At 41.5% G+C, this 27774-nt stretch overlaps 2 protein-coding genes and 1 long non-coding RNA gene across 16 annotated transcripts in view; 1 reads left to right on the plus strand and 2 right to left on the minus strand.

Annotated features, from left to right (window-relative positions):
• Positions 1-417: 417 nt before the first annotated feature.
• On the plus strand, positions 418-13603 carry PRSS35 (serine protease 35). The gene is made up of 2 exons (XM_030267525.4): positions 418-553; positions 7651-13603. The coding sequence occupies exon 2, from the start codon at positions 7667-7669 to the stop codon at positions 8906-8908; it is 1242 nt and encodes a 413-aa protein (XP_030123385.4). The 5' UTR covers positions 418-553; positions 7651-7666; the 3' UTR covers positions 8909-13603.
• Positions 1000-1563, minus strand: LOC121469683 (uncharacterized). Its single transcript, XR_012054944.1, has 2 exons — positions 1429-1563; positions 1000-1222 (listed from the first exon to the last, which is right to left on the minus strand). It is a non-coding gene; the product is annotated as an uncharacterized lncRNA (long non-coding RNA).
• Positions 13604-25994: 12391 nt separating the features above from the next.
• SNAP91 (synaptosome associated protein 91) overlaps positions 25995-27774 on the minus strand; it is a 63416-nt gene continuing 61636 nt past the window's right edge. For 12 of the 14 annotated variants that reach the window (XM_072926616.1, XM_072926615.1, XM_072926614.1 and 9 more), the window contains one exon: positions 25995-27423. Coding sequence is in view for 2 of the 14 variants with exons in the window: in XM_072926611.1 (XP_072782712.1) it covers positions 27409-27423 (15 nt within the window). In the remaining 12 variants the exon portion in view is untranslated. The remainder of the gene's footprint in view (positions 27424-27774) is intronic. The other 2 variants (XM_072926611.1, XM_072926613.1) reach the window with 2 other exon arrangements.

A 27774-nucleotide genomic window follows, 5' to 3' on the forward strand; every position in this document is an offset into this window, starting at 1 on the left:
CCTCCCTCCCCGCTGCCGCCGCCCGGTCCCGCCGCCCGCGCAGGTGGAGCGGAGCGCACGGTGCGAGCCGCGCTGCCCTTCCCTTGGGACGGGGCGCCGCCACCTCCCCGCTCGTCCCCGCCTCGCCACCCGGCCCGGCCGCCTCTCCCGCCCCATCCCCGTGCGGGGCACCCCGGCCCCGCGCCCGGCGCCCAGAGGAAGCCGCCGCCGGGGCGATGTGCCTCCCTGCTCCGCAGGCAGAGCCCCTTCCTCTCTTCCCTTCCCATCCGAAGAGACACCAGGATCTGCCTCCGCTCCCCTCGGCCCTCCCCCTTGGCTTCCTCCCTCTCGCCTTCTTTTTCTTTTTTTTTTTTTTTTTCCTTTTTTTTTTTTTTTTTTTTTTTTTCCTTTTTCCATCCCCTCCCCCGCCTGGGAAGACCTGGCCGCTCCCCCCGCCCCGTCCTCAGTAGCCGCGGGCGCTGGGCGGCGGACGAGCGGCGCGGAGCGGGGAGCCGGGAGCCTGAGCCCCGGGGCTGCGGCCGCCCTGCCCTCCGTCCGACCTGCGGGCTGCCAGGTATGGCCAAAACCTTTCCCGGCGCCGGTCCCTGGGGAAGAGGCAGCCCCCAGAGACCTGGGTGGGCAGGAGCGGAGCTGGGGACGGGGGCTGAGGGGGACCGGCCAGTGAGAGATAACCAGCATATCTAAGGTGATAGTTTTTTTGCGATGTCATTCTTCCTATGCGGGTCGTTTTTAAAAAAAATGATGGTGCTGAGCGATGTCAGTACCTTGAGATTGGCAGCTGAGATGTTTTGTATAAAGTTCCTGCCTCTTTAGCCTGATGGATGTATTTTTGATAGGACTAAAACGCCACGCGTTTATCTGGTCCTTGTTTTTTCATATTTGAAACCGGTTTCACAAGACGGCTTAACGGGACTGAGGCAAGGGGCATATTTATTGGGTTTTGGGGGGTTTGTGTCTGTGCTGTGCCTTCTGCGGGGAGCAAACAAGGAGCCTCTTGACCCTTCAAAACAAACTCCTTTAATTCTAATTCATCCCCTCAGTATTAGCGCTACCATCTCGGCGCTCCTCTGGAATTGACACTAATTTCATCCAGATTCGTCACTGCTGGAAGCAGATTTGTCTTGGAATAGCAAAAATAAAAGAGCCGTGCCAAGGTATTTGACTTGCAGGCTTTTTAGAGAGGGGAATCTCCTTCGGACCAGGCGCGGAGAAGCAGAGCCTCCTGCGGAAAGCAGGACCAGGGAAGGCTTAAGGAGAGATAAAGGCTTACTCTCCAAATCCTCCTCTTCTTCCAGGACAGCTCTGGGCTTTCACGCGCGAACACATAGTAGCGGCCAGCAAAGCCGAGAGGGCAGAGGGAAGGAGGCCATCCCGGCAAAGCCCTCCCGTCCCGGCCGTTCCTCTGGCCGGTTCCCGGTTTGTGCCCACCCGCTGCCCGGTTGACAGGGCTGGACCCCCGGAGCCGCTTAGCAGCAGAGCAGTGGCCTGGGCGCGACCTCCTTCCCGTCCGCCTCCTCCCGGCGCGGCGGAGCGAGGAGCGGGGAGCGATCCCGGCCGCGGGAGAGGAACGCGGAGGGAGGAGCGGGGAGCGATCCCGGCCGCAGGAGGGGAGCGCGGAGCGGGGAGCGGGGAGCGATCCCGGCCGCGGGAGGGGAACGCGGAGCGAGGAGCGATCCCGGCCGCGGGAGGGGAGCGCGGAGCGGGGAGCGGGGAGCGGATCCCGGCCGCGGGAGGGGAACGCGGAGCGAGGAACGATCCCGGCCGCGGGAGGGGCGCGGGGCTGGAGCGGGCGCGGAGCCGCTGCCGGCGCTGCGGGAGCGCCGCCCCGCGGCCGCGGCGGGCACCGCGCCGCTTACTGGCGGTCCTTTCTTTTCCCCGCCCGGGGGATTTCAGAAATGAGCTGTCACGCCTGCCGTGTAAAATTAGCTCTTCCTATGAGTACTGAAGCTGCCTAAATTTTTGCAAGAGACGGGAGCCGCAGTAGGGTTTTTTTTAGCAGATCAGAGAGGAGGACAATATCCATACACCACCGTATAGAGTGAGCGCACCTGGATGAGGGAAGGGAAAGCAGTGGTGGGTAAAATTAGGGCAATGTTTTCTTCCAGGGAGTGTGAGATATCAAAAATTTGTTCTCTATTTTGCTTTGTCAGAGTAGAACTGCGAATTCCAACTTCCAGGTCATTTCAAGAATAAGGCCAAAAGCAGTTAAAGGAGATGGGTACTATAGCAGCCTCTATTATTTTAGGGGTTAGAAAATGGATTTTAAATTGTGTAAGCTTAGTTTGAAATGTGTCAACTTTTCTACAAGAAGAAGGAAACCCCAGGGTAGAGGCTGCACTGAACAGACCAAGATAAAACACTGTCAGGAAGCAGGACTGCATTGTTCTTCTGTCTGAGCTACACTGGCATGTAGATTTCTTCTGTGATAGCCTGAAGAGAAACCTATTCTAGTTCAGCTTGACTATAAGCACTTTCCTGAGCATCTGACGTGCATTCAGCTGGAGTAAAGTAAGACAAAATATTTGAAGGATATCCTCAAAAATTAGGTAGTTTTTTTTCTTTTTCTATGGGTGCAGAAAGGTTTCATGTTGGAAGCAAGAAATGAGAAGAACTAAAAATAGTTTTATTTGTATGGATATGCCTAGTGGCTGGAATGCCACCAAAGTTATCAGCTGAGTTTGGAAACTGGAGGAAGAATTTCAACATTCGGAGCTGGGGATCTCTCTCTTTTTAGTTTCCGTCTTGTCTTCTCTTAAGCCAATTCATCATATCTTAAAGAGCTGACTCAAGAATTTCAATTACTGTAAGCCAACCCAAAATCTGTATGGGAAAGGAGTGAAGGAAAGGAGAGGGCAGAGCATCTTGGGGTGGAGGAAGAGTGGAGAATGGGTAATTGAGGGTTTTTTCCTTGCAGTCAGCATGAATCCTTCTCAGGACATTTCCTCCTTCTCCTGGAGGCTGTATTCTCTCTCCCTGTCTCCCACCCTGCAAAGTTATCTTTGCACCCATCTATACATTTCTGTCCTCATCATCTGGCAAGAGGAGCCCTGTGTTTCCCTTTTGTCAGCAGCCTGTGCTGGGCCATGGCAACTGCAGACATTGATCATGCTTGGATTTGTCCTCCCCTAAACAGCAGAGATGGGGTTAGTAAACAGATCTTAAATGCATGGCTGGAAATGACAAAGCTGCCTAGCAGAACCACTGCTGTGGTTTGTAATGAGAATTACCACGTTTATCAAGTTCCTTGAACTTCTTCCAGTTATCCTGAAGTGTAGTTAGTTCATTCCCAGTGACAAGTGGTTCATTATAAATGAATTTGGCTTCCAAGACTGCCTTTGTAAGTAGTGAGCACTTGAGTATTGTGTTTCAAATGGAGGGCTCCAAGGCATCTATGGAAGGTTCTGTGCTTTGACTGTTTTCTTCTTTCTAAAGAGTGACAAAGGGAGCCATAGTACTCCACCCATTTGTTTGCAGAAAGTCTCTCTATAAAAGAAGAAAGAAAAAAAATTGACTTCTCTATAAATTTCCTTATGAGATCATCTGGGAAGACATCAGCCATCACAGTGGAATGATACCAACCCAGACTTTTTATATGAACAAGCAGTTAGTGACTGAACTTTCTTTAGGGCTCACAAAGTTCAGCTACAGAGAAAGATCAAATAGCCAGACCCTTAGGAAAAGCTGAGAAAGGGAGGAGTATTCTAGGGAAAAATAGAAAAGTCATTCTCAAGCCTGATATTAGAACTGTCTTGTTCAGCAGCTATATTAGGGCAAAGAAAATTTAAAACCAATTTTCTACATAAATAATACATTATTTATCCTCAAACCATGCTAGTTTGTGACAGGCTGGAGATAAGGACACAGAGATGCTTCCTCATACAACATGTAGTTAAGATGTGTGACTCCTGGATGCAGAATATTATGGCTACAAAATTATATGTGTATTCAAAGGAAGACTGTCAAACTATGAATTAAGTAAGGTTTACTTACACTACAAAAACTACCTCTGTTCTAAAGTCCACCAGGTACAACTGGTTGTAAGTAAGTTAAGAAACTGTGAGGGAGGAGGGCCATACCTGGTTACCCTGTTCCTGTCTCTATCCTCTACCCTAGGCAAACACATTTAGGCAGTGTCAGAAACAGGATTTTAGGCAGGCCTTTGGTCAGGCCAAGAAGCTACTTTCATGTTCTCATTATAACATTTTTTTGGCACCTTCTAGCTCACCACAGACATGTAAAATAGTAATTCCTCCTCAGATTTAGTGCTAATTTAAAGTTAACTTTGTATGTCAAAGTTAATGTTTAAATGTGCACATTTCTGTTATACCAATTGACATAGATTGACACTAGCACAATGCCAGCGCCCCCATGAAAATGCAACCTATCAATTGAATGCTGTGAAATGAGATCAAGAACAGAGCAAAGCAGACCAAACTTAATAACAAGGGAAAAACTTTATTACACTACTACTACTACTATTACTATAAAAGAAAAAAGGAAGAAAAAAAAAAAAAACACACGCAAAATTCAAAATGAAAACCTTTTAAAACATTCCTCCTCCCACCACCCAACTCCAACAAACCACAGCGAGACACATTTGGACCCTTAATCAAGTCTTCACCCTTCCACATAATCAATACTGAGTCCATCAGGGGAGAGAGGAGTCTCTTTTGCACCACAGACCTGCAGGAAACACAGCTGCCACCTCTTGTGTTTCCATGTCACACGTGGCACCGCCCAGACACACCGGCCAGTGTGACACTCTCCTCTCCCTGTCACAGTGCTCTCACCACCATGCATGGACAGAGACTGCTTACAGGACCCCTTTAAGGATGCTTTGCCAAGGACCAACAGGAACAACAGTCCAGTGTCTCATTTCGGGACTACAGTCCCCCCCATTTTTCCCCTGGGGCTGAGGGTCCAAGAACAGAGATCGCCTTCTCTTCTTCTCTGAAGACGGAGGGCATCATCACACCCTCCTCAGCTTTCTCTGTTCATTCCTGAACTGGTAGTTGCTGAAGGAGTTTCTTGGCTCACCATTGCATCCCCCTAAAATGCAGTCTCTCTTGGAGGAAGGATTGGTTCAGTCTATGGCTAACAAGAAGAGTCCAGCCAAAAGCCACTCCATCATCTCCCCCCATCCTTCTTTCCCTAACATCTGAGGTCCCAGGCTGTCTCTCTTTCCTTCAAATTGAGGAGGAGTAATATTTCACAAAGCCTTCATTTCCCAGGAAAGGGTTAAAAGTCCCGGACTCCCCGGACGGCTGAAATCTCAGCCCAGGACTCCGTCTCCCATCTCCCACACTGGGCATCTTCCCCTCCCTTCTCCTTCTCCTCTGCCGACAAACTTCCAGGTATCTGCTGGCTCTCTATCTCTTTCCCTCTAGGTTTGTGGGGGGAGAACAAAGACATCCCAGATGTTCTCCACCCTTCCATCCGCAGGAGCTGGCCCAGCTCAGTTCTGATCCTTCACACTCTGGCCTACCTCTGCAGGCTGCATGGCTCCCCTCCCCCACCCAGCCCGGGCTGGGCAGGGGAGGTCCGTACCATGCGGTGACCGGAACCAAAGAAGAACGAGTCCTCCTGGGAATTCCGCTTTTAACCCCTCTGTGTTCTCAGAGGCGTGTCCACCTTCAATTGGTCACCGTATCCAAACCTGACCCCTGACTGGATTGACCTCTTCCTTCCGAAAAAATTCTTTTTCCGTGTCAAACCACAACACCAATAAACTAGACTGGTGTGAACACCTGGTGTCCCTCTACAAAATCTTGTGTCTGGGGTGATTCCCCAGCTCTGCTTTCAAAACTTACAGATATCTTTTCATATGACCATATGACCACATACACCCTGGAGCTCAGATCTGTGAGTCACTGTAATCTCCAGATGTCTTAGGAAATCTTCTCCAAAACCTGAGTTAGCTACTTTAAAGCTAGGGAGGGTTTCCTTGTATTGTAAAATGTGGTGTATATATATATATATATATATATATATATATATCTCCTAGTAAGTGGACTCCAGCTCAAAGTTGGTGTTCCATCTGGCAGAGGTGGAAAGTGTTAAAACTATGCTAAAACAAATCCAGCCTTTTCTTGGCATCAGGAGCAACAAGCTGTGGTTGAACTGTAGTGTTATGTAACTAAAAAATTATAAATATTACTTATTATAGACAACAAATATGTCTATAGGGTAAAAATGCCTCAAAAATCATAGGAGTCACTGGTCCATTATACAGCTTTGAAGGCAATGCTCCCCACTGCTTTTTCCATACACCCCTATTTTTCATGCTAGACCTTCAGTTAGCCTGTAGCCAGGCTGTTTCACTGGAGAGCACCACTTCTACTATTCTAAACTAAAATTAAGGAAAGTGGTTACGTTTGCTCTGGCCTACACTGCCACTGCAGTGTAAACCAGAGAGCTTAACCACATACAAATCCTTGAATTGCTTGGCTTTTTAAGTTTAATCATAGACCCTTTCTTTCTTCACTGCTGAGGTTTCCATGTAATTGGAATGAAGGATGTTGGAACTGAGCACAGGTTTCCCAGTGGCAGCTGCCAGTAGTTGGATAATGCCACTGACATCAGTGCTGCCAAAAGAGAAAAATGGTCTTTTCAGTAATGTTTTGAGTTCAGAATCAAGAGTTCTGGGTTCAGTTTCTGGCTCTGCCTCAGACTTCTAACAATGTTACATTTTTCCTGCATGTTTCCAAACTAGAGATGGGAATAATACTGCTTTTTGTCTTTCCCATTTAAAGTATTAGCTCTTGGTGTGGTGGATCACCCCATCTAGGTGGGTCATTCCCCATGTGACCATAAGGCACAGACAGCACAGTTCCTACAGCCTTTGTGGGATCCTGAAAAAGGCATGTGATGAGTAACCAGACTTGTCCCTCCTACTCGGCTGTGCTTTGCTGCATGTATATATAACCAGAAGACTCCTCTACACCAGCAACCTTCTCCTTTCCTCATTTTTCTGTCTATCCTGGAAGACCTTGGTTCCTTGGGATAGTGGTTAGCAAAGTGCCATTTTTCATACAGGCAGATTCACAGTTCTCAGCTGGGTGGGTAATGGAGAACCTTTGGCGACTTTTAAGTCAGCTAAAGCCACGTTTTGGCCATTACATGAAAGAGCAAAATTGGTTTGGTTTCCCAAGGGTTCCTAAGTCTCATGAGTGTAGTATGTCTATCCATCTCTCCTTGGATCCCAACTTTTGAATACACTGAGGGTTTTCAAGTGTGTTCTACCTTCAACTATATAGCTGTAGAAAAGAGAAGCAGAAACGTAATAAGTAACATTTGAAATTTATTTAATTTCAAAAATTTATTTGAAATAAATAAAACCAGGATGCTCTACCAAGTGGAATGACTCAGATTCTCCACTGAGGGAAAAACAGATAAAATTCAGATGGTTTCATCTTCCAGTAGGTAGCTCAGCATGGATGCTGGCTGAATTATCTGCATCCATCTTGCTAGAAAAGATTGGAAGAGTCAGAGGCAATACAGGGAATATCTGAGGCATTTCTATTTTGAGCAGATTGTAGAATTCTGTTCCACTGATGTCAGTTCTAAAATTGCATGATTATACTTAGAAGATATTAAGATAATGGTATATATTTCCAAAGTGTATTTTAAAATCTCTCTTTCTTGTTTTAGAAAAAAATAAAATAAAATGGAGCACATGTTACTGCTATTCCTAATTTTCATACCTATACTGGGTCTCAGTAATGGAACAGAAACTGAACAAGATTTTACTTGGCACTTAAAGAAGATTCCCCAGATTGTGAGAGAAAGAACTTTCTCCCTTGACAGCCCTAAATTTGAAGCAAAAACCAAATTAGAGCTGAACAGTGTATGTGGAATCGAATGTCAAAGAAAACTGCCAGTGCCAAGCTTGTCTGACTTGAAGAGCCTCTTATCCTATGAGACTGTTTTCGAAAACGGCACACGGACCCTGACTGAAGTGAATGTCCTCGGAGCAGTGCCTGACCCAGCTGCAAACACAACCACACAAAGACCTCTGAGAAAGAAGAGGCAGATCTATGGCACAGACAGTAGGTTCAGCATCTATGACAAGAGGTTTATGACCAACTTTCCGTTCAACACAGCTGTGAAGATCTCCACGGGCTGCAGTGGCATTCTCATTTCCCCCAAGCATGTGCTAACAGCAGCCCACTGCCTGCACAATGGCAAGGATTATGTTAAGGGCAGCAAAAGACTGAGGGTGGGCCTGATGAAGACAAAATCCAGAGGCAATGGCAGGAAACGCAAAGGTGCTAAAAGAAGTAGGAGAGAAATTTCTGCGGCCAAAGAGGATCCCAAAGCCACCACAGAATTAAGGCGACGATCCAAAGGCGATGAGAGAAAGCAGCGGGGATCTGGGAGGAAGCAAGGGACCTCAGATGGCATGCCCTCCTTCCAGTGGACCCGGGTGAAGAGCACTCACATCCCGAAAGGCTGGTTTAAGGGTGTCTCTGGGGATATTGCACTGGATTATGATTATGCTGTTCTTGAGCTCAAGCGTCCCCATAAAAGGAAATACATGGAGCTGGGGATCAGCCCAACAATCAAAATGATGCCTGGGAGCATGATCCACTTCTCAGGTTTTGACAATGATCGGTCTGGGCAGCTGGTCTACAGATTCTGTAGCATTTCTGATGAGTCCAATGATCTGTTTTATCAGTACTGTGATGCTGAGCCTGGCTCCACAGGATCTGGCATCTATCTCCGTCTGAAGGAGCCAAACAAAAAGAAGTGGAAACGCAAGATCATCGCTGTGTACTCAGGCCATCAGTGGGTGGACATCAATGGTGAACAGCAGGATTACAATGTAGCAGTACGAATAACTCCTCTCAAATATGCCCAGATTTGCTTCTGGATACATGGGAACGATGAGAATTGCACACAAGGCTGAAAAGAGCTGAGCCTCAGTCACTTAGCACCCTCGCTGCCATAGAGTGAAAGGCGGCTGCAACAGTGACTGGAAGAACATCACTCCATGCCAGAATGTTCTTGAACTCAAAGCTTGCAAGTAGTGCTACGGTAACTTAAGGAATGCTGAATTTCTAGGGGAGGGGTAGAATTGTCAGACAAAATATTTCTAGTTGTAATCAACCTAGATACGCACTTAAAATCCCAAACTATATTTATGTTTGCAATTGTGATAAATTCAAGTCATTAATGAGGAAAAAATTGGCTGCACCGGTTTGTCATTTTTTTCCCCAGAGGAAGGGTTGAAACATCTCAAACTGGTGTTACTAAACAATATCTATTTTTTTCCAATGGATTTACTTTTCTCAGGGTTCTGTTCCAATTCTTCAAATGCAAGTTGTGCATATAGCACGTTCCTGTTTGTGCAGAATGATCCAGAGAACTGCATGAGAACAGGACTTTATTCTGGTATTCTCTAAAGACCACAGGTCCATGCAGAGAAGCAGCACTATAGTTAATGATTGTTAGTTTGGAAAACTTCCTCTTCTGGTTGCTGCAGGAACACTCCCATGGAAATTACAAATTTATGTAGCTGAGGGTTACACCTTGAAGAGAAATTCACTTCACTGCTCAGTAAAAACAGAAAAAAATAAATTAAAAAAATGTTTCCATGTTTGGAAGAAGACACATTTGGACATTGTTTGATGCCTTTAAATGTTCTTAGAGAAGCTATAGAAATCTTAAACACATGCATTTGCCTTAGTATTTGGAGAGCTGTAGGTTTAGTTTCTAGTCAAATGTTTAGCTTTACCACTGGGAGAAGTCACTGACTCCTGAAGTGGCTACTTGACAATCATTTGGAGCTTCATAGATGAAATATTTTCTGGGTGCTAAACATTTCTTCAGTTTCTATAAATTACTTTTATATGAGTTCAGCTTCATAGATAGGATGGTGTGTATTAGACTGGGAGTTGGAAATCAATATTTTAGTTTGGCTTTATACAGTTTGGCAAGGTGTGTGGTTTTAATCATGTTATATTCAGGCTCCACCTCAACATGATTCACAGGGTTAACTAAAAAATTTCTCCCAACTAAATTATAGCATCTTCTGAGTGGTAGAACTATCCTGTGCATTATAAAAGGTATCTTCTTAGATAGCAGCAGTAGTTAGCAAATAATTTGGTTCAATATGTTTGCAGAACATGTATTTAATGGAGATACAAACTGAGCTTGACTTTTACACTTTTAAACACAAACCACCTTCTTAAAAACTGTTGTTGATTACTATATGCCTATATATTTTATGTCAAGATTTTGAAGTACATAGAATTTTTATGGTGCTATGTTAATCTAATAACATAAAAAGATACTGTGCCTTTCTGATAATATCCTTTGGGTTTCAATACTTTCAGAGTATTCACCACTGTAATATTTAATTTTTTACCATAAATTTATGCTGACCAAAATACATTTTCTTCCTATGCAGGAGAAAAAAAAATACAAGATTTTAAAATAATTTTTGTTTGTTGGAATCTTTAAAACATGCTTATAATATCTTTTGATGAAATAACATGATTTTAAATAACCCTTTTTTTTTGGTATATGGTTGAAAGTATACAACCTGACACACTGAATGTGCAGGCAACTTTGTCCTATTATTGCCAAAGCATAAAAATTTACTTCATTCATTGGAATAGATCTCACTTTAAAGGAAACTATTTCTTTTAATTTCAGCTTTTCCAGGGAACACTCAACTTTTCTTCCTTTATAATTTTTTGATTTTATTTTGTGTGATTGTTTGCAGAAAACTAATAATAACTTTTAAAGTTTAGAAATAAATCTCTACGATTTTAGGTTTAATTATTTTTTATTGTTATTGACATCTCTATTAACACATGTGGCTTTGCTGACAGTAATTTTAAATCACCTCAGTCCAGTATTTAATACTTTCTCTCTATGCAACAGATTTATAGAATTTTTTAGTCAGGTCTGTAATGTTTTTCTAAAGTGCATTTTTCCGTAGTTACTGTGACAAATAAGATACTACATCATTAATCTAATACAGGACAACCCAGGTCCATAGATTTTTTTACAATTATTATCATTGTTGATTTGGGCCAAAAACTGATCAAGATAGGGGAGCTTAGTAAATGTCTTGTTTTGTTGAGTCTTATTTAGGTATGCTCCTAAAGAGCACACCTAAAGAAGAAATAAAATCTATTTCTTTATCACTTTGGGAATTGGGAGCAAGGTAAGAATGAAAAATGTTTAATGTTAGTTTCCAAATGGTCTTGTTTATAACAATCATCTGTTGTAAATATCTCAGCCACAATCTGAGGTTTCCTATTCTGAGAATAAATACTAGGTGCTCAGTGCTCCATTTTGCAGTACTAAGAGATTAAAGAGGGTGGCCAGAGCAACATAAAAATTAATTTAAAACAAATAAAAAAACCTCCGTGTCTCAGTGCCCATGCACAAGCACTTGCAAATATACAGGCTTGGAGAACACGTGTTGTTTTGACTGAGTTTTGGTGTTGTCAGCACCTTTTTGTTGTTGTCTTCTACCTTCATTCCCTGAAGGAATGAAGGTAGAAGAAGACACAGACAAAATGTTTTTCCTGTTGTCTTGGCATGGTACGCATTTTTGTCTTCCACTTGGCCTAATAGAGAAATAAATGCTTTATGTAAGCATTGTGATTACCTACTACAGGGACCTCTGGAATAGTTCACAAATCAAGTACTTACATGTAATCCCAGGAACTCAATGTCCTGCATAGAGCTCCGGGTACCCACCACTGCAAATGGGACAAGAATTTCTGAGTCATCTCAGATTTTCTTAAAAACCTGTGGTTACTATCTAATTGCCAGTGAGAAAATATGAGGAGGAATATATGATCCCAGTAGATCAGATCTTGCTTGTTGTCTAGGACACCAGCAGCAAGGCTGGGTTTCCAGCCCTTGTGATGTTTCCCTCGGGGATTTTTCCTCTCTCAGGTACCAGGCTGTACATAACTTGTTTTCATCAGTACTAATTCTTTTCCATAAGAGTTTGTATTGTAAATTATTTTCTTTAACAGTATTCCTGGCTTTAGGAAAAAAACAACTTCAGTCAAATCTCTTTTCTCCTAGAGGGCTACTGGAATTTATAAAGTCAACAAGTAAGTTTTTTTCAGGGTCAAAGATAAACCTCATATGCAAGCCATTAACACACCCAGACCAGCTTCTGCAAGGTATTTGTGCATGTGTTTAATCTGAGATTCTGAGACACACAGTGGAAGTCAAGGGGGTTATCTGCAGTATGAAAAATTAATCCTAAATTTGTATTAACAAAAGAAAAGCACAACATAATATAGGAAAATTCTTTCTGTTATATCAGGTATAGAGTACCCAATGTTTTAATAATTGCTTAAAGAAACTCCTTGGCTCCTTAAGATTTACCATCTTAATTTTGCAGATATATGTGTTGATATGGAGTATGAATCAGCATGAACATTGCTTAAATAAAAACAAACAAACAAACAAACAAACAAACAAAAAACAAAAACAGAAACAACTTATCCATATGAGGAGGAGAGAAGCAGCCGGGGAGTTCTTTCTATTCTGCTGATAAGGGATGACCTGGAAGCAAAAAGCAAATAAAACAGAAAGAAAGAACAAGTAGATGGTATGGAAGGCCAGGAAGGTGGAGATGGTGTACAAGAGATAAAGAAAGTGTGCAAAGTAACAGACGAAATGGCTGCAAGGTAGCAGAGGTACCTATTGTGAGAAAGAGTAGGCAGATGGTAGACACTTAATAGTATGAATTAAGATGTGAAATTCACAAGTTTCATGAACAATTTTTCACTTTTAAAGATAAGGCTGTGCTTCCCAGCCAACAGCAACAAGGAAAGGGCTGTGAGTGGACTCAGGCTGTGGCAGGGACCGCTAGCAGGCAGGGGTTTTGACCCTCATCTGCAGTCCATGCCTGAATTTGCAGGAATTATGCTTCTGTTCATTCAGGGTTCTTGGAAAGCAGCAGATCCATGTTCTAACCAAAAAGCTTGGCAGTATGAACCTCCCAGTACACGGGATCACCAAGAATGTAGTGAGTAAAGGGAATTTCTCAAACCTGATCTTTTTTTTGGTATTCCTGTAAAGGTTGTTTTCCACTGGGAAAAAAAATTAAACAAAAAATCTCAGACTTAAGGCGTTTAAATGTTGGCTCCATTTTTTGCATGTATCTAGAAATTCTGGGCAGTAAATTTTTTTCAAGTGTCTTGTATTTGGCATCTATAGAAATTTAATCAACTGCTTCCAATTTTAAAGCACAGATTATTGCAGATAGTTCCATCTACAAATTCCTGGATTAAAGAATGACTGGGGAAAAAAAAAGAATGTTATTAAATTGAAATCTTAAAATTTCACTCTAATCTCAAAGGATTTGGAAGTATATTTTGGTCCCCTTTGCACCAGTCTTTTGCTCCAAGTGTGAGAACATTTAGATTAAAAACCTTCAGAAATAGCATTGAGGATTCTTTCATACTCTTTACTTTTTTAAGACTGACAGAAAACTTTAGAATATTTTAAACTGTGCAAAATGACAAGCCATTTGAGAAAATAAATGCAAACCTTTGGTCTGTTAAGATATTATATGATGCACTTATTCTGTCAATAAATATTTTCTGTTGTTTTTCTTTTCCTCTGTTGTGATGCAGTTTGTTAGCTACAGTTATGTTACACAAACTTCATTCTCTAAGTGGCTGTAATGATTTATCAGTGAATCATCTGAGACTTGGTCTTACAAGATATTAATGTCTCTTTAAACTTGTTCTGGGAAAAAAAGCCTCCCTGTCTTCAAGATAATCACTCCATGAGCATATTTGATGAGTAAAAACATTCCGTTCTGTAAGGAAATGACTCATAATCTATGTCACAAGTTATTAATTCTAAAATAAGTAATTTGTTCTGTTTCTGCTATTTGCTATAGTTACACTTTCTACCTTGGAGAGCTGTTGAACCAGGCCAAATTAGAAGTATGTTAAGTATTATAATTTTGGTTCTTAGAATTTTCTTAACTCTGTAGCCTTGAAACTGGTGCTGATTTTATCTCTGAGGGTAAAAGGAGAGATTTTTGGCAAGGTCAATAGCTGCTAGAAATATTTAATGGAAAGTTAAGAAATTATTACATGGTAATTAACCGTGTGTCTACTACAAGCAATATTTACCAGGGGTCTGGTAATGGCTTACCCACCAGCTCTTATATGGCTCTTCACATGGGGGAGGAGTAAGTGCCACAGGGAAATAAATAAAATTGAAAGCTTTTTGACCTGGAAAAAAATCCTTTTGGGGCTAGTAACAGGATCTGAATATTTTCATTGCTGAAATCTACTTTTTGCCATGATCTGGGCGAACGCCTTTGTGCCTGAGAAATATCTCTCAGCCTCCATTCAGGGAACATAAACAGGGACCCAGGGGTGACAGCTGTGTCCCCTGCAGGCCATTCCCAAGCCACTGGCACGGATGTGGTTTCTTTGGTGGAAGATACATTCCAACACATGTTATGGACTGCATACTCCCTCAGGCCTTGGAGGACTTCAACTGGAATCTTATCCAAATGTTTATTCAGCCCTAAAATGTTCCCATACAATCCAGATCCTTGTGCAGGTATTTTACAGTCATAATCCCATTTCCCATTGTGTTTAATAAATGTTCAAAAGGCTTTCCCCTAATAACAGACATGGAAATCCTCCAAAGTAGCACCTTATGCTGTTTATTATACAGGTATTTCTGATGAATAATTCATTCTTTCTGCATAAAATATGTCTTTAGATCTTGATAATGGCTAATCCTTCACTTGTTATTGCTCAGAAAAGAAATCAGATATACTGGAAAGGCCACATGAATATTTACTTGTGCCTCTTGGTAATTATGTATACATGACACTTTTTGCAGTTGCTATGGCTCTACTTCTTTTTCTTGTGTAAGAGTTTGAAAACTTTGGATGAAACCATATTGGGCTGGTTTTCAGGCAAATTACTCAGCCGCCCTTTGGCTGCAGTTGCAGCATTCTCCCACCCCTCCCCTCCAGTTTAACTTCCAAATTTATGGATAAAATGCTGTTTAAAGCTTTGCTTTATCAAGGATGAAAGCAGCCAGGAGACAGCACACAGCAGCAGAGCCTTTCTGGCTGTATCTCTCTGTGGACATTTTGAAGCAGGGAGAAGAAGAGTACGAGAGAAGGCAAAGGTGAAGCCCCATGAGCAGCAGTGAAAAACTCAGTGCCTTACTGAATGGGAGAAAATGTGATTTCTATTTTTTCCTACTGTCAAAGGCAACACTAGTTTTTGTATTTATAATTCCTTTGTGTTTTCTTGATGATTCATCAGTTAAATATTTTTGGCTCTGTACAGGAATGAACCAACGGTAGTGGGGATACAACATGGCCTTGAACGCCAGCAGGGACTTCCCCTCTCCAAAACACACACACTAAAAGAGACAGCTAAATTACCCCAAAGGGAATTGCAAGTAGTACAAAGAGGGGGCAAAAGTCACCTCTAAGGAAAGCACCAATGGGATATTGGGAAAAAAGTTTATGCATAAAGGCAATGGAGGCTTTATAGCTACACGTGGTATATGGGGTTTTCTGCCATGGTTGTCTGTGCAGGACATTGATGCATTCCAGAACTGTGGTGGGTCACATGGTGAAAGAAAATCCACCTGCTGGTTGCCTATCCCACCACCACCCCACAGCAACAGGGACCTGTTGCTACCTGTGCTACCAAACTCTCACTGCTTGTTGTGAGTTTGAGCTCAGATCTAGCCTTCATAAACAGTGCATGTGAACAGAGGCTTCCAAGGGTTTGGCCACTAACATTTTAGGTTTTATACATTTGCATCTGCATGGAGGATGTATGAAGCCATTTTTAGTGAGTTGAAACAGTAAGCTCTTGTAAACAAAAGCTGCATAATAGTCTCCTCTCATTTCTAATGCTTAGACTTGAAGGGAAATTTGACCCATATATATATAGTGTATATATATTTACTTGTTGTAGAACATTATACATTAGCCATTTGTGACCTGTAAATTTCTTTTTCTGAAAGAAATGAAAAGGAAGCCAATACTCAAAAAGGAAAGTAGCTTTGTCAGTGTTCAATTTACTACTCAGTTTACTTCCTTGCTTGCCAATTAACCTGGTACAACAGTGATCTGTGATCCAATAATGCTGCTCATTCAATTGATGTGCTCGCGTCCTTCACGTCTTGAAACTGATTTTTCCTTAGCAGTTAACACTAGATAAAATCAGGCAACTGTGTGGAAAGAGTGTCCACAAGCTTAAAAACCCCACAAAAACAGCTGCCACTAATTGTATGTCATTATTTCCTACTTAATTCCTATTAATTCCTATTTTCATCAGTTTCCTACTTCATTTCTTTCTTTCTTTCCTGCCTATCTTGGATTCTAAGTGAGTGAAAATTCCACTTTAAATGTTTTTTAACTGTGCTCATTTTGGATTTTCACCTCATTTAATTAAATAATACCCAAGCATGGCTGTATAACAAGGAGCTTGGGTTACTGTTTAAGAGAAGCCACTTTAAGTTGCTATTAAGATAACAGCTGCAAACAGAGAATGAAAGGCAAAATCACTGAAAGCAAACCAGTGTTCATAGCTCTAAGACAACACATCAAATTCTGAGCTAGCCTTGGGAAATGCGTTTGTAAGCTTTGAATCAACATAAACACAGGCTGCCAGCTGAAGGAACAATCTTGTGACATGCTTACAAAACAACTCTGGGGAGCCCTGACAGCTCCTCCTGCCAGAGATGCTGGTAGAGAGAGAAGCCACTGGCTCTGGACCCCGAGCAGCAAGCACAGGGTTTTATCTCCTAGGCACATCCTGCTCTCCAGAGGAAACTGATTTGATTTCACTGGTTTAAATGACTGCAAAAATAGCAATTATTTGATCCCATTAATCAAGTTATACTACCTGGGCTGCAAATGGCTCCTATCACAAGATCCGCTGTAATGACAGTTTCAAATAAAAAGCAAATGATCCCCGACAGGGAGATGTGCCTGTGTGGGATCCACATCTGCTTAACACCTGCAGAGATCTGGCAGAAACTTGGTTGGTAGCTGGCTGTGGGTGAGGTTTATGACACCAGTTATTTGAGCCCACTGCTAAGGTAATGTCTTGTTGCAGAAGCACAACCTTCTAGGGCTAATCCAAGGACAAAGCCCAGAAGAGGGCAGTTAGAGATGTTTCAGAAAGGTCTTGCAGCATTTCTTTACGTACCATTTGTGAAAGAGAACATCACAACTCTACAGAAAGGGCAGAATCTCCAAACTCCAGTATGTACAATGCACCTGCCTTCCCTCCCCTTCTCCCCAACCCAACAAAACAGCACAAATTAAAAGCACTGTAAGTATTGGAAAGAACTCAGGAAATGCCATGCTTCATTATATCCCTATTGCAGCGCTTCCTTTAGTACCCAAGGAGGAGCCAGGGCTGTAAGCACAGCCTGTTTGCCAAGCCTGTGCTGGCCCCCATGTGCTCATCTCTCACCACAGCTGTCAGAGCCCACATCCAGAGCCAAAATTACACAGTCCTGGGACAGAGGGGTGCAGCCACCTACTTTTCAAGGCCACAACGTAATTTACTTTTTTTAAATTTGGCTAAGATTACTCTTCCAAGTAAGTATTTTTAGACACATCAGAAGTCACATTTCTGGATCCAGAAGCCAGGTCCCTCTTCCTAATTTGAAAGCAAAATTTTTGTAAATCTTTAGGCTTGTCTGGTGACATTACTGTGGAACCAGCTCCTGGTAGAAACATGATAAAGATAGAGCTCAGACTGACTGATGGGACAAGACTAGTGGGAAACAAAGCTACCTATGCAGCAGATAATAAATAAAATAAAATAAAATAAAATAAAATAAAATAAAATAAAATAAAATAAAATAAAATAAAATAAAATAAAATAAAATAAAATAAAATAAAATAAAATAAAATAAAATAAAAAATAAAATAACAGCCATTATTAGGAAGATTTTACAGGATTTTTTTCTACTACCTATTGACTATGTGCATGGAAAAAAAAAGTTTTGCTCTGTTTTGTTTTATTTTTATTTTAGTAAGATTCCAATGTCATTTCTTAGCAGAAGGCTTTTTATTACAGTATTAGGATTTCAGCAGATAGTGTTACATACCCTGGGGCAACCTAAAGGCAGTAGGGATGGTGATGATGATCAACCTACTCATGAGACTGGTTTTTGGAAAACAAGCAAACAAAACCCAGTCCAGATATTATGGCCATTAACACCCACAAAACTTTCCATGACCTGTGCCCCGCCTCTCACTATTGTCTCTTCCATATTCACAGCTGTGGTAGTTTGAAATAGCTTGGGTTTTGGTGAGGATGGTTTTTTTCCTTGCACAGGTTTCTTTCCCTTGGTACCTGTGTCACACACATGTGCCATGAATAAGTGCAACTAGCAAGGAAAAGAAAGCTGTGCTCTCAACCTGTTAATGCTACCCCCATCCTTATCTGAGAGTCATCTAAACATGCTGTGTCCTGCCTCTTCCCTCACCTCTCCCATATCCTCCAGAGACGTGCAGCAGCTTCTTGGTCCTGTCTCTCCTGCCAGGTGCATGAGCAAGCCATATGCAGGAGAAACAGAGTCTGAGGATCCTGCATTTGAGGGTCTGAGGAGGATCTGAGGAGGTCCCATCTCCTCCAGAGCCCCTTTGCTCTGCCATCATTGCAGCATGCTGAATTCTCCCAGGACAGTTCCTGATGCACAAAGGAGTACATTCACATGAAAAGCAGGATGTGGAGAGACATCCAGCCCACAGCTTCCCTCTTCCTTCCCAAATTTCTTATTTTATAAAGATATAGCAGTGTGCCGAGTCTTATTAATGTCACAAGGAGTCCACCGTTAATGCCCTATACTGATATTATCTAAACAGTCAAATTTCTCCCTTTTAAAGCTTTTAAAAATTACTTCCTTTTAGAATTTTTATTTCTGTTCTTCTTTTCGCTTTTTTTTTTTTTTTTTTTTTCCCAAAAATGGCTACACACTATGAATCAATCTATCCAGAAGGGCAATTGCTTGAGCCACAGTTCTTCAGGAAGGTCTCTAAGAGCACAGAGGAGCATAGGCTGCCCAACAGTGCAATCCTGCTGGGGAAGGCACAGGTGCCACAGTTGAGCAGAGTGCAGAGAGCATCAAGATTGATATCTAGAAAACTTGATTGGCAAGGAAAGTTTGAAGACAAAGGGCATAAGCCAAAAGCGTGACCATGGTAACTGTCCAAATACCATCACTCCTACTGCAAAGAACAAAGGGTATCCCTGTGGACAGAAGAAATAACAGTTCAACCAGCAGCAAGGAATGGTCAGGTAATACAGTAAAAAAATCCAGTAACTCTTTCAGGGTGAAGGTGATGATATTCTTTGGTGGCGTTTGGAAAGGCTGTGGAATGATGGAAGTCTTCTAGAAAACCTGTTTTGTATTACCCAGTTTTGGTTTTAGAGCAGGAAACTAGAGTAGATAAATGTGATTCCTATCTTATCACCCTGCCTAGAAGTCTTAAAGTGGAAATGACTGCCGCCTTTGCAGTGGAATGCAGAAAGCTGTCTTGGTCTTTTTTATCTGTAGCAGAAAGCCAAATTTTAAATGGAACAGTATGCATAGTTCTACTGATATTTTATATTGGAAATAAAATGCTATGGCTAAGAGAAAAATATTGTATTTCATACCAGAGTCTGTCCCAGGAAAGCATAGATTGGATCAGCTTAGCTCTTTAGTTTGGCTAGGGAAAAATTATTTCATTTCAGTTGCATGTCTTCTCCATCTCTGACAGATCTATCAAAATACTGGATTTACCAGTTCAAGTTTTCAGCCACTGTAGGTTCAGTTTTGAATGGAAAAGTGTGGCTGGCATGCTGAACTCTGCTACTAGAGAAAAAATATTCTCAAAGCCTGCCAGCTATTTTAAAGATTATTACATGACAGAAGTAAATCCATGGCAGGCTCCCCATGCAATTTGTGCTGAACTGGGTTGTAATCCATACATGAGACCAACTACTTCTTTTTAAGATTTTCAGAGCAACCACTTCCAATACTGCAGTGGTTTCTAAAATTTCTAAAATTAAACTGGTTAAAAGGTAAGTTAGGACAATTCCTACATTAGCCTCAAAGGGGTGAAGGTACAGCAAAGACAGCATTGCTGGTTTGAGATGATTTTCCTTGCTAGTGACAGAAGCAGTTCATGGGATACAGCCTGGCTTAGGTGTTACTGCTCCCAAGGCTTGCAATTCTTTTGCAGTTCTCTGTTTCTCTAAAATATACAATTGAATGGAATGTAGATGATTTGCCCATTTCTCAGTACACGCTTCTCATCTAAAGAGACATGGAGGTTGTTAGTGATATGTTTGCAAATTCTTGGGGGTATTTCTAAAAGCTGTTAAAAGCACAAACCACTCAGATCCAGCCTTCAACATCTGTTTGGGAAAAAAAAAAAAGAAGCTGTCTGAAAAATCCACAAGCCAGGCTAAATGACATAGTAGGATTAGAGTCAATCTTGATGCTCAGTCATGAACCTAAATGTCTAAAGAAAGAAAATATTTTAACAGATACATAAGCCACTTCATTACAATAAATAATTTCCAGGATTCTAAAATCTCAGAGAAATCAATCCTAGATACAAAACACTATATTTTTGGTGGACAGACCCTCCTAAAAATTATGGTTTTCTTCACTGAATGTATATGTGCAAGACATATCTATCAAGACCTAATATTACATCTTAGTAATCATCAAGAATGTAATCTGTCAGGCTATGTTTTAAAACCTTCAGAAAACAACTCTTCACTTAGGAGACACAAGGTGTACTTTTTTTGAGATAACTGAAAACACTGGAGAAACCAGGTAGGCTTAAATATACATGGGTACAATTATTACCTGTCCTCCAGCAACATGGTTAAAGAGCTGCTCATGAGAAATAGATTTTCTTGGTATGTCGGACTAAAGAGTGTGCAGAGCATTAGAGAATTATACACACACATGTTAATTTTACAATTGCTAGTTGCAATTCTAAAAAGTAGTTGAGTGTTTAAATAGAAAAATCTGTTTGCTGTCACTATGTAATCTTTTTATGTTATTTTGAAAAAAACAGTATTTTTTGTATGGTCTCTGTTAATCAATTGGAATCAACTCTCTTGTCTGTACGAGGATTATGGTAACAAGGTGTTTTCATCTGCATATTTTGGATTTTAAAATATAAAGTTAAAAAGAAAAAAAAAATCAAATAAATAGCCTAATTTAATTTCACATTCGTTTAGGAAGATGCTTAAAAACTGTCCATGCACAAGCCCAGATGCACTGCTGGGTAATGTGTATACAACTCAAATTGATGGAACTTTTATGTCAATTCAAAATTAGGTTCAGTGTGTTGAATTCTGCCTTGCCTCTCTCCCTGTCTGGGCCTCGATCATGCCTTAGAGAGTAAAACAGTTCAGCCATCCTACAGGAATCACAGGCAGTTAAATGTTTTGAGAGAGAAGCACATTTCCAGTACATTTTGCCTTGGAGCCAGAAGTTCTTTAGGCAAATTCTACACACTCCAATCTTGAAGAAAACAAAAAGAGGCAAGCAGCTGGATTTCCATCAAGACCACTTCTGAAATGAGAGCGACAGGAAAGTAATTCAGGCGCAAAGTTGCAAACTTTCACAAAGAGAACTGCAATACTTGGGACCCAGGCAGCAAGGAAAAGTCACCAGCTACCTGCAATCGTAAATGTATTTAACTATCTATATTTATTTGTATATTTAAAGAAATATTTATATATTTATATATTTAAATATAGATATATTTATAAAACTTTTATATTAAAAATCAGGATGGCTCATGTCCCACAAGACACTCAGGAAAGCTCAGTGTGCCTGCTCACCCCTGAGCAGCAGGGGTGATAGACATGTGTGTCATGATGAGGTGAGCTGGGAAGGGGGATTTCAATACTCTGCTGGAAACCTCTTTTTCAAGCACAAAGGGTTGCTCTATCTCCCAAAGGCATGTCCACAGAAACAGATCCTAAACCAAAATCTCATAGTGGCTGTGAACTTTTGTGCAAAGGCGGATTCAAAAATGCTCTATTCCTAAGCCAGAGTTTGTATGGTAAGACAATTTTATTTACCCTGTATACTGGTCTTAGTGTTACTTCCTCCCCCGCCCCTTCTTCCTTTGTTAAAAACTTTATTTTTCCATGTTTGGAAAGAGAAGTGATCTGTTTTCTATCTTGATGTTTTTCAAAACAAATTCAATCCTACTCTTTTAGTTGGCTGGAGAAAGTGTGGGATTACTACACAAAGGAACAATCACTAAAAACCCTCTTGACTGATCAACTCAGACTGACAGGGTGTAATTACAGACACATAGTAGACACATAAGGCATAATCTTAAAATTAACTTCAGAATTTAACTTGGACTAAGCTTGCATCTCAGTAGCATTTTAAAAAATCCCTTTTATTTATATGCGGACACACTCAGAGTATGAAAGGTGTCTTTTAAAGCTTGGTGTCTGCTTGAGGCTATAAATTGTTCTTGTACACAAAATCTTTTTGCTGACATTTAATACCCACACTGCAGGCCTGCAGCAGCTTACAAAGTTGCCCCCTCCCTGGGGTCACTCTGTACCCACAACGCTCCAGTGCCGACCCCCTTCCTTAATTACAGACAGCCTGCAGCCCCAAGAGCAAGAACACACCATTTATCCCCCACACCATTCCCTAGTGTATCCATCTTCTCCTTCCTCTCCTTAATGCAATACTATCCCCTCTCCCACAGCCTCTTTCCAAACTTGGAAAGGCAAAATACAGACAAGGACTATGGAAAGGTGATGTTCCTGAGATCCCACCAGTCCCTGCACTTTCCCAGAAAACAACTAATCTTTCTCCAACTACCAGTTTAACTCTGAAAGATTGGCTCAGATTGTGCAGGATGTGCCCTCATTGGTGCACTTAGTGGTATGAAATCTCTGCTTTCAACAGAGTGGGATAGTGCTTTGACAGGACCTGCAGGACCTCTTAAAAAGATGGCTTCTTTAGAATTTTAGGATATTGAGGTAAATGGAGAAATCTCTTCCATCATAATAATGTATATTTTGAAAACATGGCTCAAACTTGGCCATGTTCCACCATGATCATTTTAATGCAGGTGCTTTACAGTGCTATGCAGAGTGGGCATTCACCAACCCTTCCACAGGTTCTGCAACAGCATCAGAGAACAGGTTTGCTCTCTTTAGTCCTCCTGCAGTGGATGGCACGCCAAGACAAACATTTCTTCACTTTTTACTTTTCTGTTTCTGGTCTACTGCCTTTGCTAACTCCCAAAGGCTACTATTCTTACACCGTTAATTGCATGCAGAGATGTCATGGGCAATGAAGCAAGCATCGGACGTCTGCTGCCCATATCACTTGCAGAATGTAATTAAGGGAAAGGAAAGAGGTGGCGAAGCTTTAGGAGCCAAGATCTGGAGCAGAAAAAATAGCAGTGCTGTCTGCTTTAAAGTATGTATAGCCTCTCTCCTTCTGTAGTCCCATCTCTGAAATTCTTATTTCAACCCCTCATTACCACTCAGTGTCTGCCACTTCCCACACTGCTCAAAGCACTAGCAGTACATAACACATGGAAAAAAGATTTTCTATTTTAATAAAACTCCTGATATATTTCAGGTCCTGGAAGGTCTGAATCACTAGCTCAGTGTATTATCTTTATGTCACTGCCACTACTCCTACCACAAGTTTCACTTGGCTTTTCTAGGCATTAAGAATTATTGGGATTTTTTTTCCTTCCCCTTGCAGAGTAAGTTATCTGAACATGCAGCTCTTATTCTGGGATGAGAGATGGGGAAGGAGGGGCAGGAGCAAATGTTCATGTCACAAAGACAAAACAATGTCATCTGTGGCCAGCAGATATTTCATAAACTAGATACTGTCTGCCCCCAAAAAGCAAATTAGAAGCAAATCTTCCTTGCCCTCTCTTTTGCCCCCACCCCAGAACAGCTTTTTCTCTTGACTTTCCTGCTTGTTTTTAGGGCAAGTTGCTAGCCTTTGCAGCTGCCTTACTAAATCTTAAGAATGGAAGGTCAGGTATCAGTCTGACTGCGCAACCAGCCTGAAAGGCTAAGGTGGTCCCCAAGATATTAGAAGACAACTTAGAGGTTTAGTTCCCACCATCCAAGCTTTTATCTGTGGAAACACCAGCATCAATCCAGAAGCCATCAGCTCAAGCTACAGTACATTTACAGCTAAAATTTTCAAATAAAGCCATTTAAAATGAATGAAAAAATGAACAAAGAAGTGGACTAGGAGGAAATGCTAACTCCAAACATTCAAAAAAATTGAGTCCATTCTGCAGAATGAATTGGATTTTTTTCAAACCTCTGCAGTAGGCTGAAGTTCTCCAGGTGTTCACCACTCCTTAAAGCACTCACAGCTTAAGGGGGAGCTACACAAGCCTCGTGTGGCCAGAGGTGCCAGCTTTTAAACAAGTCAGCACACAGGTCAGCAAGAACTTGGACAAGGGACATATCAGCTGTCTGAAAACTGTCCTCCCTTCATGAAAAATGCAGAGGAAGGAGATAGTTTCTTCTTTCTGCAGATGGGAGCACTCCTTTCCACCCACTCTTCCCTACAGCTTGTATTGAAAAGTGGTTAGTCATAGCAGGACACAGACATGTTCGTGCCTGGATGATGAAACTCAGATGATAACAAGAACATGTTCTTGTCTACAGGCCAGGAGACAACCATGTGGTTCCCTTGGAAGCCAGATTTTATAATTCCTTTGTGCTAGGGAGAGCAAGTAATTCATTTAGCCCGAGTCAGCATTCCAAAATACACTGGATTTACTTCCCGCAGTGAACAAACTTCTGGGTGATTTTCCCCTAAGCTTCTTTTTTGCCCAGGCTTCTATTTGCTCAGAGGATAAGAAATCACACACACACAGCTGCTGCCCATGACATCTACGGAAAACTAACCAAAACCAGGACCAAGGGCTGTGGACATGGGTGAAGCTAATCCAGAGAGTCAATTATTCTGTGGTAGGGGCATGTACCTGGCAAGGAGAAAACCCTCACCCTGAAGTCTGGCCCCTTGAAACATGTGATGTTGTAAACATTCATTTACAATTCAGTGAGTAGTAGCTCATCATCTCAATTTGAGTAAGAGACCAATAAACTGGTCTAAATATATGTGGTTGTTTGGTTATGATTCTCCTCTGAAAATGCTGCCCTCACTTTGAGAAGACAACACAGTGGTAAGAAGTCAAGAATTCCCTGCATTTGGCAAGATACAGCACACAAGCAGGATGGGAAAAACCACGATGAGCCTTTCTGGGGGTGCATTTACCGACCATGTCCAGGTCTTCATGCTCAAACAGTGAGGAAACACAGCAATTTGCTGAGCATTACCTATTTTTAATCCAGAAAATTGGGATGCAACTGAGAGCTCATCATAAGGCTGAGATACAAAATTGTGAATGCTGCAGTGCCCGGTGGTGGCACTGTGACGTGAGGGTTCTTGGGTCCCCCAAGTGCAGACCTGCCCCCCACCCACCCTTCCACCCAACATCCTTCCAAGGAAGGTTTTTATGGTCCTGGGGGAGTCCCTGTGCCCAGGAGGCTCAGGGGGCTGTTCCTGCCCATGGTTGCCATACACTGGGCAGCTGGGAATGGTAGTGAGCTGGAATTACTGACAGAGTTATTCAGATACATAAAAGAAACTACAAAAAAAAAAAATCCTGTAGTACACAGGTGGTAATTAATTGGTTGCAAAATTGGTGCAATGAGTGCAGAAGCCGTCAATGTGGCACTTAGGGACATGGATGGGCATGGAGGTGGCAGTGTTAGGTTAACAGTTGCACTCTATGATCTTAGATGTCTTTTCCAATCAAAATGATTCTATGATTCTACAAAAATCATTCCCACATGCAGCAGACTCATCAATCAGTTTCAGGATCTAAACACATTTTTTCCCCTCTCAAAGTATATTATTGTGCTCAACATCTTAATGAGTATGAAACTGGCAACAAGATATTTACTTTGATCAAGGTGTTTATTGCATCTCAGAGGGCACACATGCACTGGGGTTTTTTGTTTTTTGGGTTTTTTTTGTTTGGGATTTTTTTAAACTGAAATACAAAGAAAAGCCATTTTGAAATTAACTTTTTATAGAACTTTCCCATTACAGTGTATGTTATCCCCACAGCAAATTCAGATACAACCACTTTTAATGGTACCATACATTGATTAAATAGTTCATTTGAAAGACTTTAGGTGAATATCTTTCCAACCCAATATGCTTTTACAGAGAACTGCCAAGCCACTTGTAACACTGATCAACAGTGACCTCATTGAAGAGTCAAGATCTTACACCAAGCCATCAGCAGAAACAGTATGAGAACAAATAAAAATTAAAGAAACACAGTATGTACAGTAAAGGGCATGGATCTCCGGATCAGAATTAAATCTAATCACCAATAGTACAAAAGCTACTCACAGCGCATTTGGGGCAATGAGAAAACACTATCCTAAGGCATACACAGGTAAGCACTAAATTAAGAGATGTACGGAAGAACTGAACAGAGATGAGGAACATCACTTGTAATGTTTTGACTACAGATATACCAAAAAGTGTTCTCGCATTTGAAATCCCTTACTGCCAGCACAACTATGGTTGTTTTTTCCCAACTACATGGAGAGAAACTGACCCTTTACTTATTTTCAGTGCGTTTAGTAAGAACTGATAAATAGGCCAATTATAAATGCAGAAACTTAAACAACTAAAATAGATTTAAAAATAAAAACAGCAATAAATATGGTATTCTTTTAGATATGATTTTTGATTCTTGGTAAATCATTGAAAAAGTATTTGTTATGGAAGTTTTCCTTTATATTATTTTAAATTATTTTAACATATACAGTGCCACAAAAATAAAACATTTTTTTCACAACAATTGAGATTCCTGTGACTGGAAAAAAAAGAGAATTCTGCACAATTTTGTAAATATTTTCTTTACTATTTGTTATTATCACACTATGTTTTGTAACAGATAAAGGAGAAATTGAGTCCTAGGGAAACTTTGGGTGTCCTCAAAAAGTTATATACATTGAAACCTTCAAAAACCACAGACATTGCTCCAAATGGCTCACCAAACAACAGCTGCATAATCTGCCCCTGTGGGATAGGTTCAGAAAAGCACTAGAAGGCATCAGAAACATACATCCATTGTTTAAATTGTAAAACACAAATAACCCAAGTACACAAATTTCGAGAGAGTAGGGATAACAGCTAAGGTAGTACACATTCCTAATGTTCACTTTCACAGCTGTGCTACACGTTTCAGGAGGAAGAGAAAGTCTGAGTAAGCACTGGGTTTGGTACTGGTGGCTCACTGAGAAACTCTGAGCATCCATTTGTAGTCTCCAAACTCACGTTTTTAGCATCCAGTCAGAAAAAACGCAGCTGTGAATATAGAAAAGTATTAGATGAAAACTGATATAATGAGTTAGTAAAGCATGTTCTGCAAAGAGCACAAAATCTGCTCATCTCTTCACACCTCAAAGGATTTACCATCAGATTCTAGTGAAGAATCAGTCTTCCCAGAGCCAGTTATGAATCTCTCTATTACAAATACAAGTTGAAAGCAGTGAGTCCCAGCAGTGCTGTATCTCCCTCCACTCCTGGCTGTCTCTGGCAAGTGTCAGGTACACCTCTCTGGCTGGGGCTGGAATTTGGAGAAGGGTGAAGTAGGACTGGGAGATGCCTGCTAAGAGCAGCCTGAATCACTTCTGCCAGCTCCAATGCAGAGTGGAC

This window comes from Taeniopygia guttata, chromosome 3 (assembly GCF_048771995.1).
Source record: "Taeniopygia guttata chromosome 3, bTaeGut7.mat, whole genome shotgun sequence".
Lineage (NCBI taxonomy): Eukaryota > Metazoa > Chordata > Aves > Passeriformes > Estrildidae > Taeniopygia > Taeniopygia guttata.

Coding starts and splice junctions, on each gene's coding strand:
- PRSS35 (XM_030267525.4), top strand. CDS start 7,667: ATGGAGCACATGTTACTGCTATTCCTAATTTTCATACCTATACTGGGT.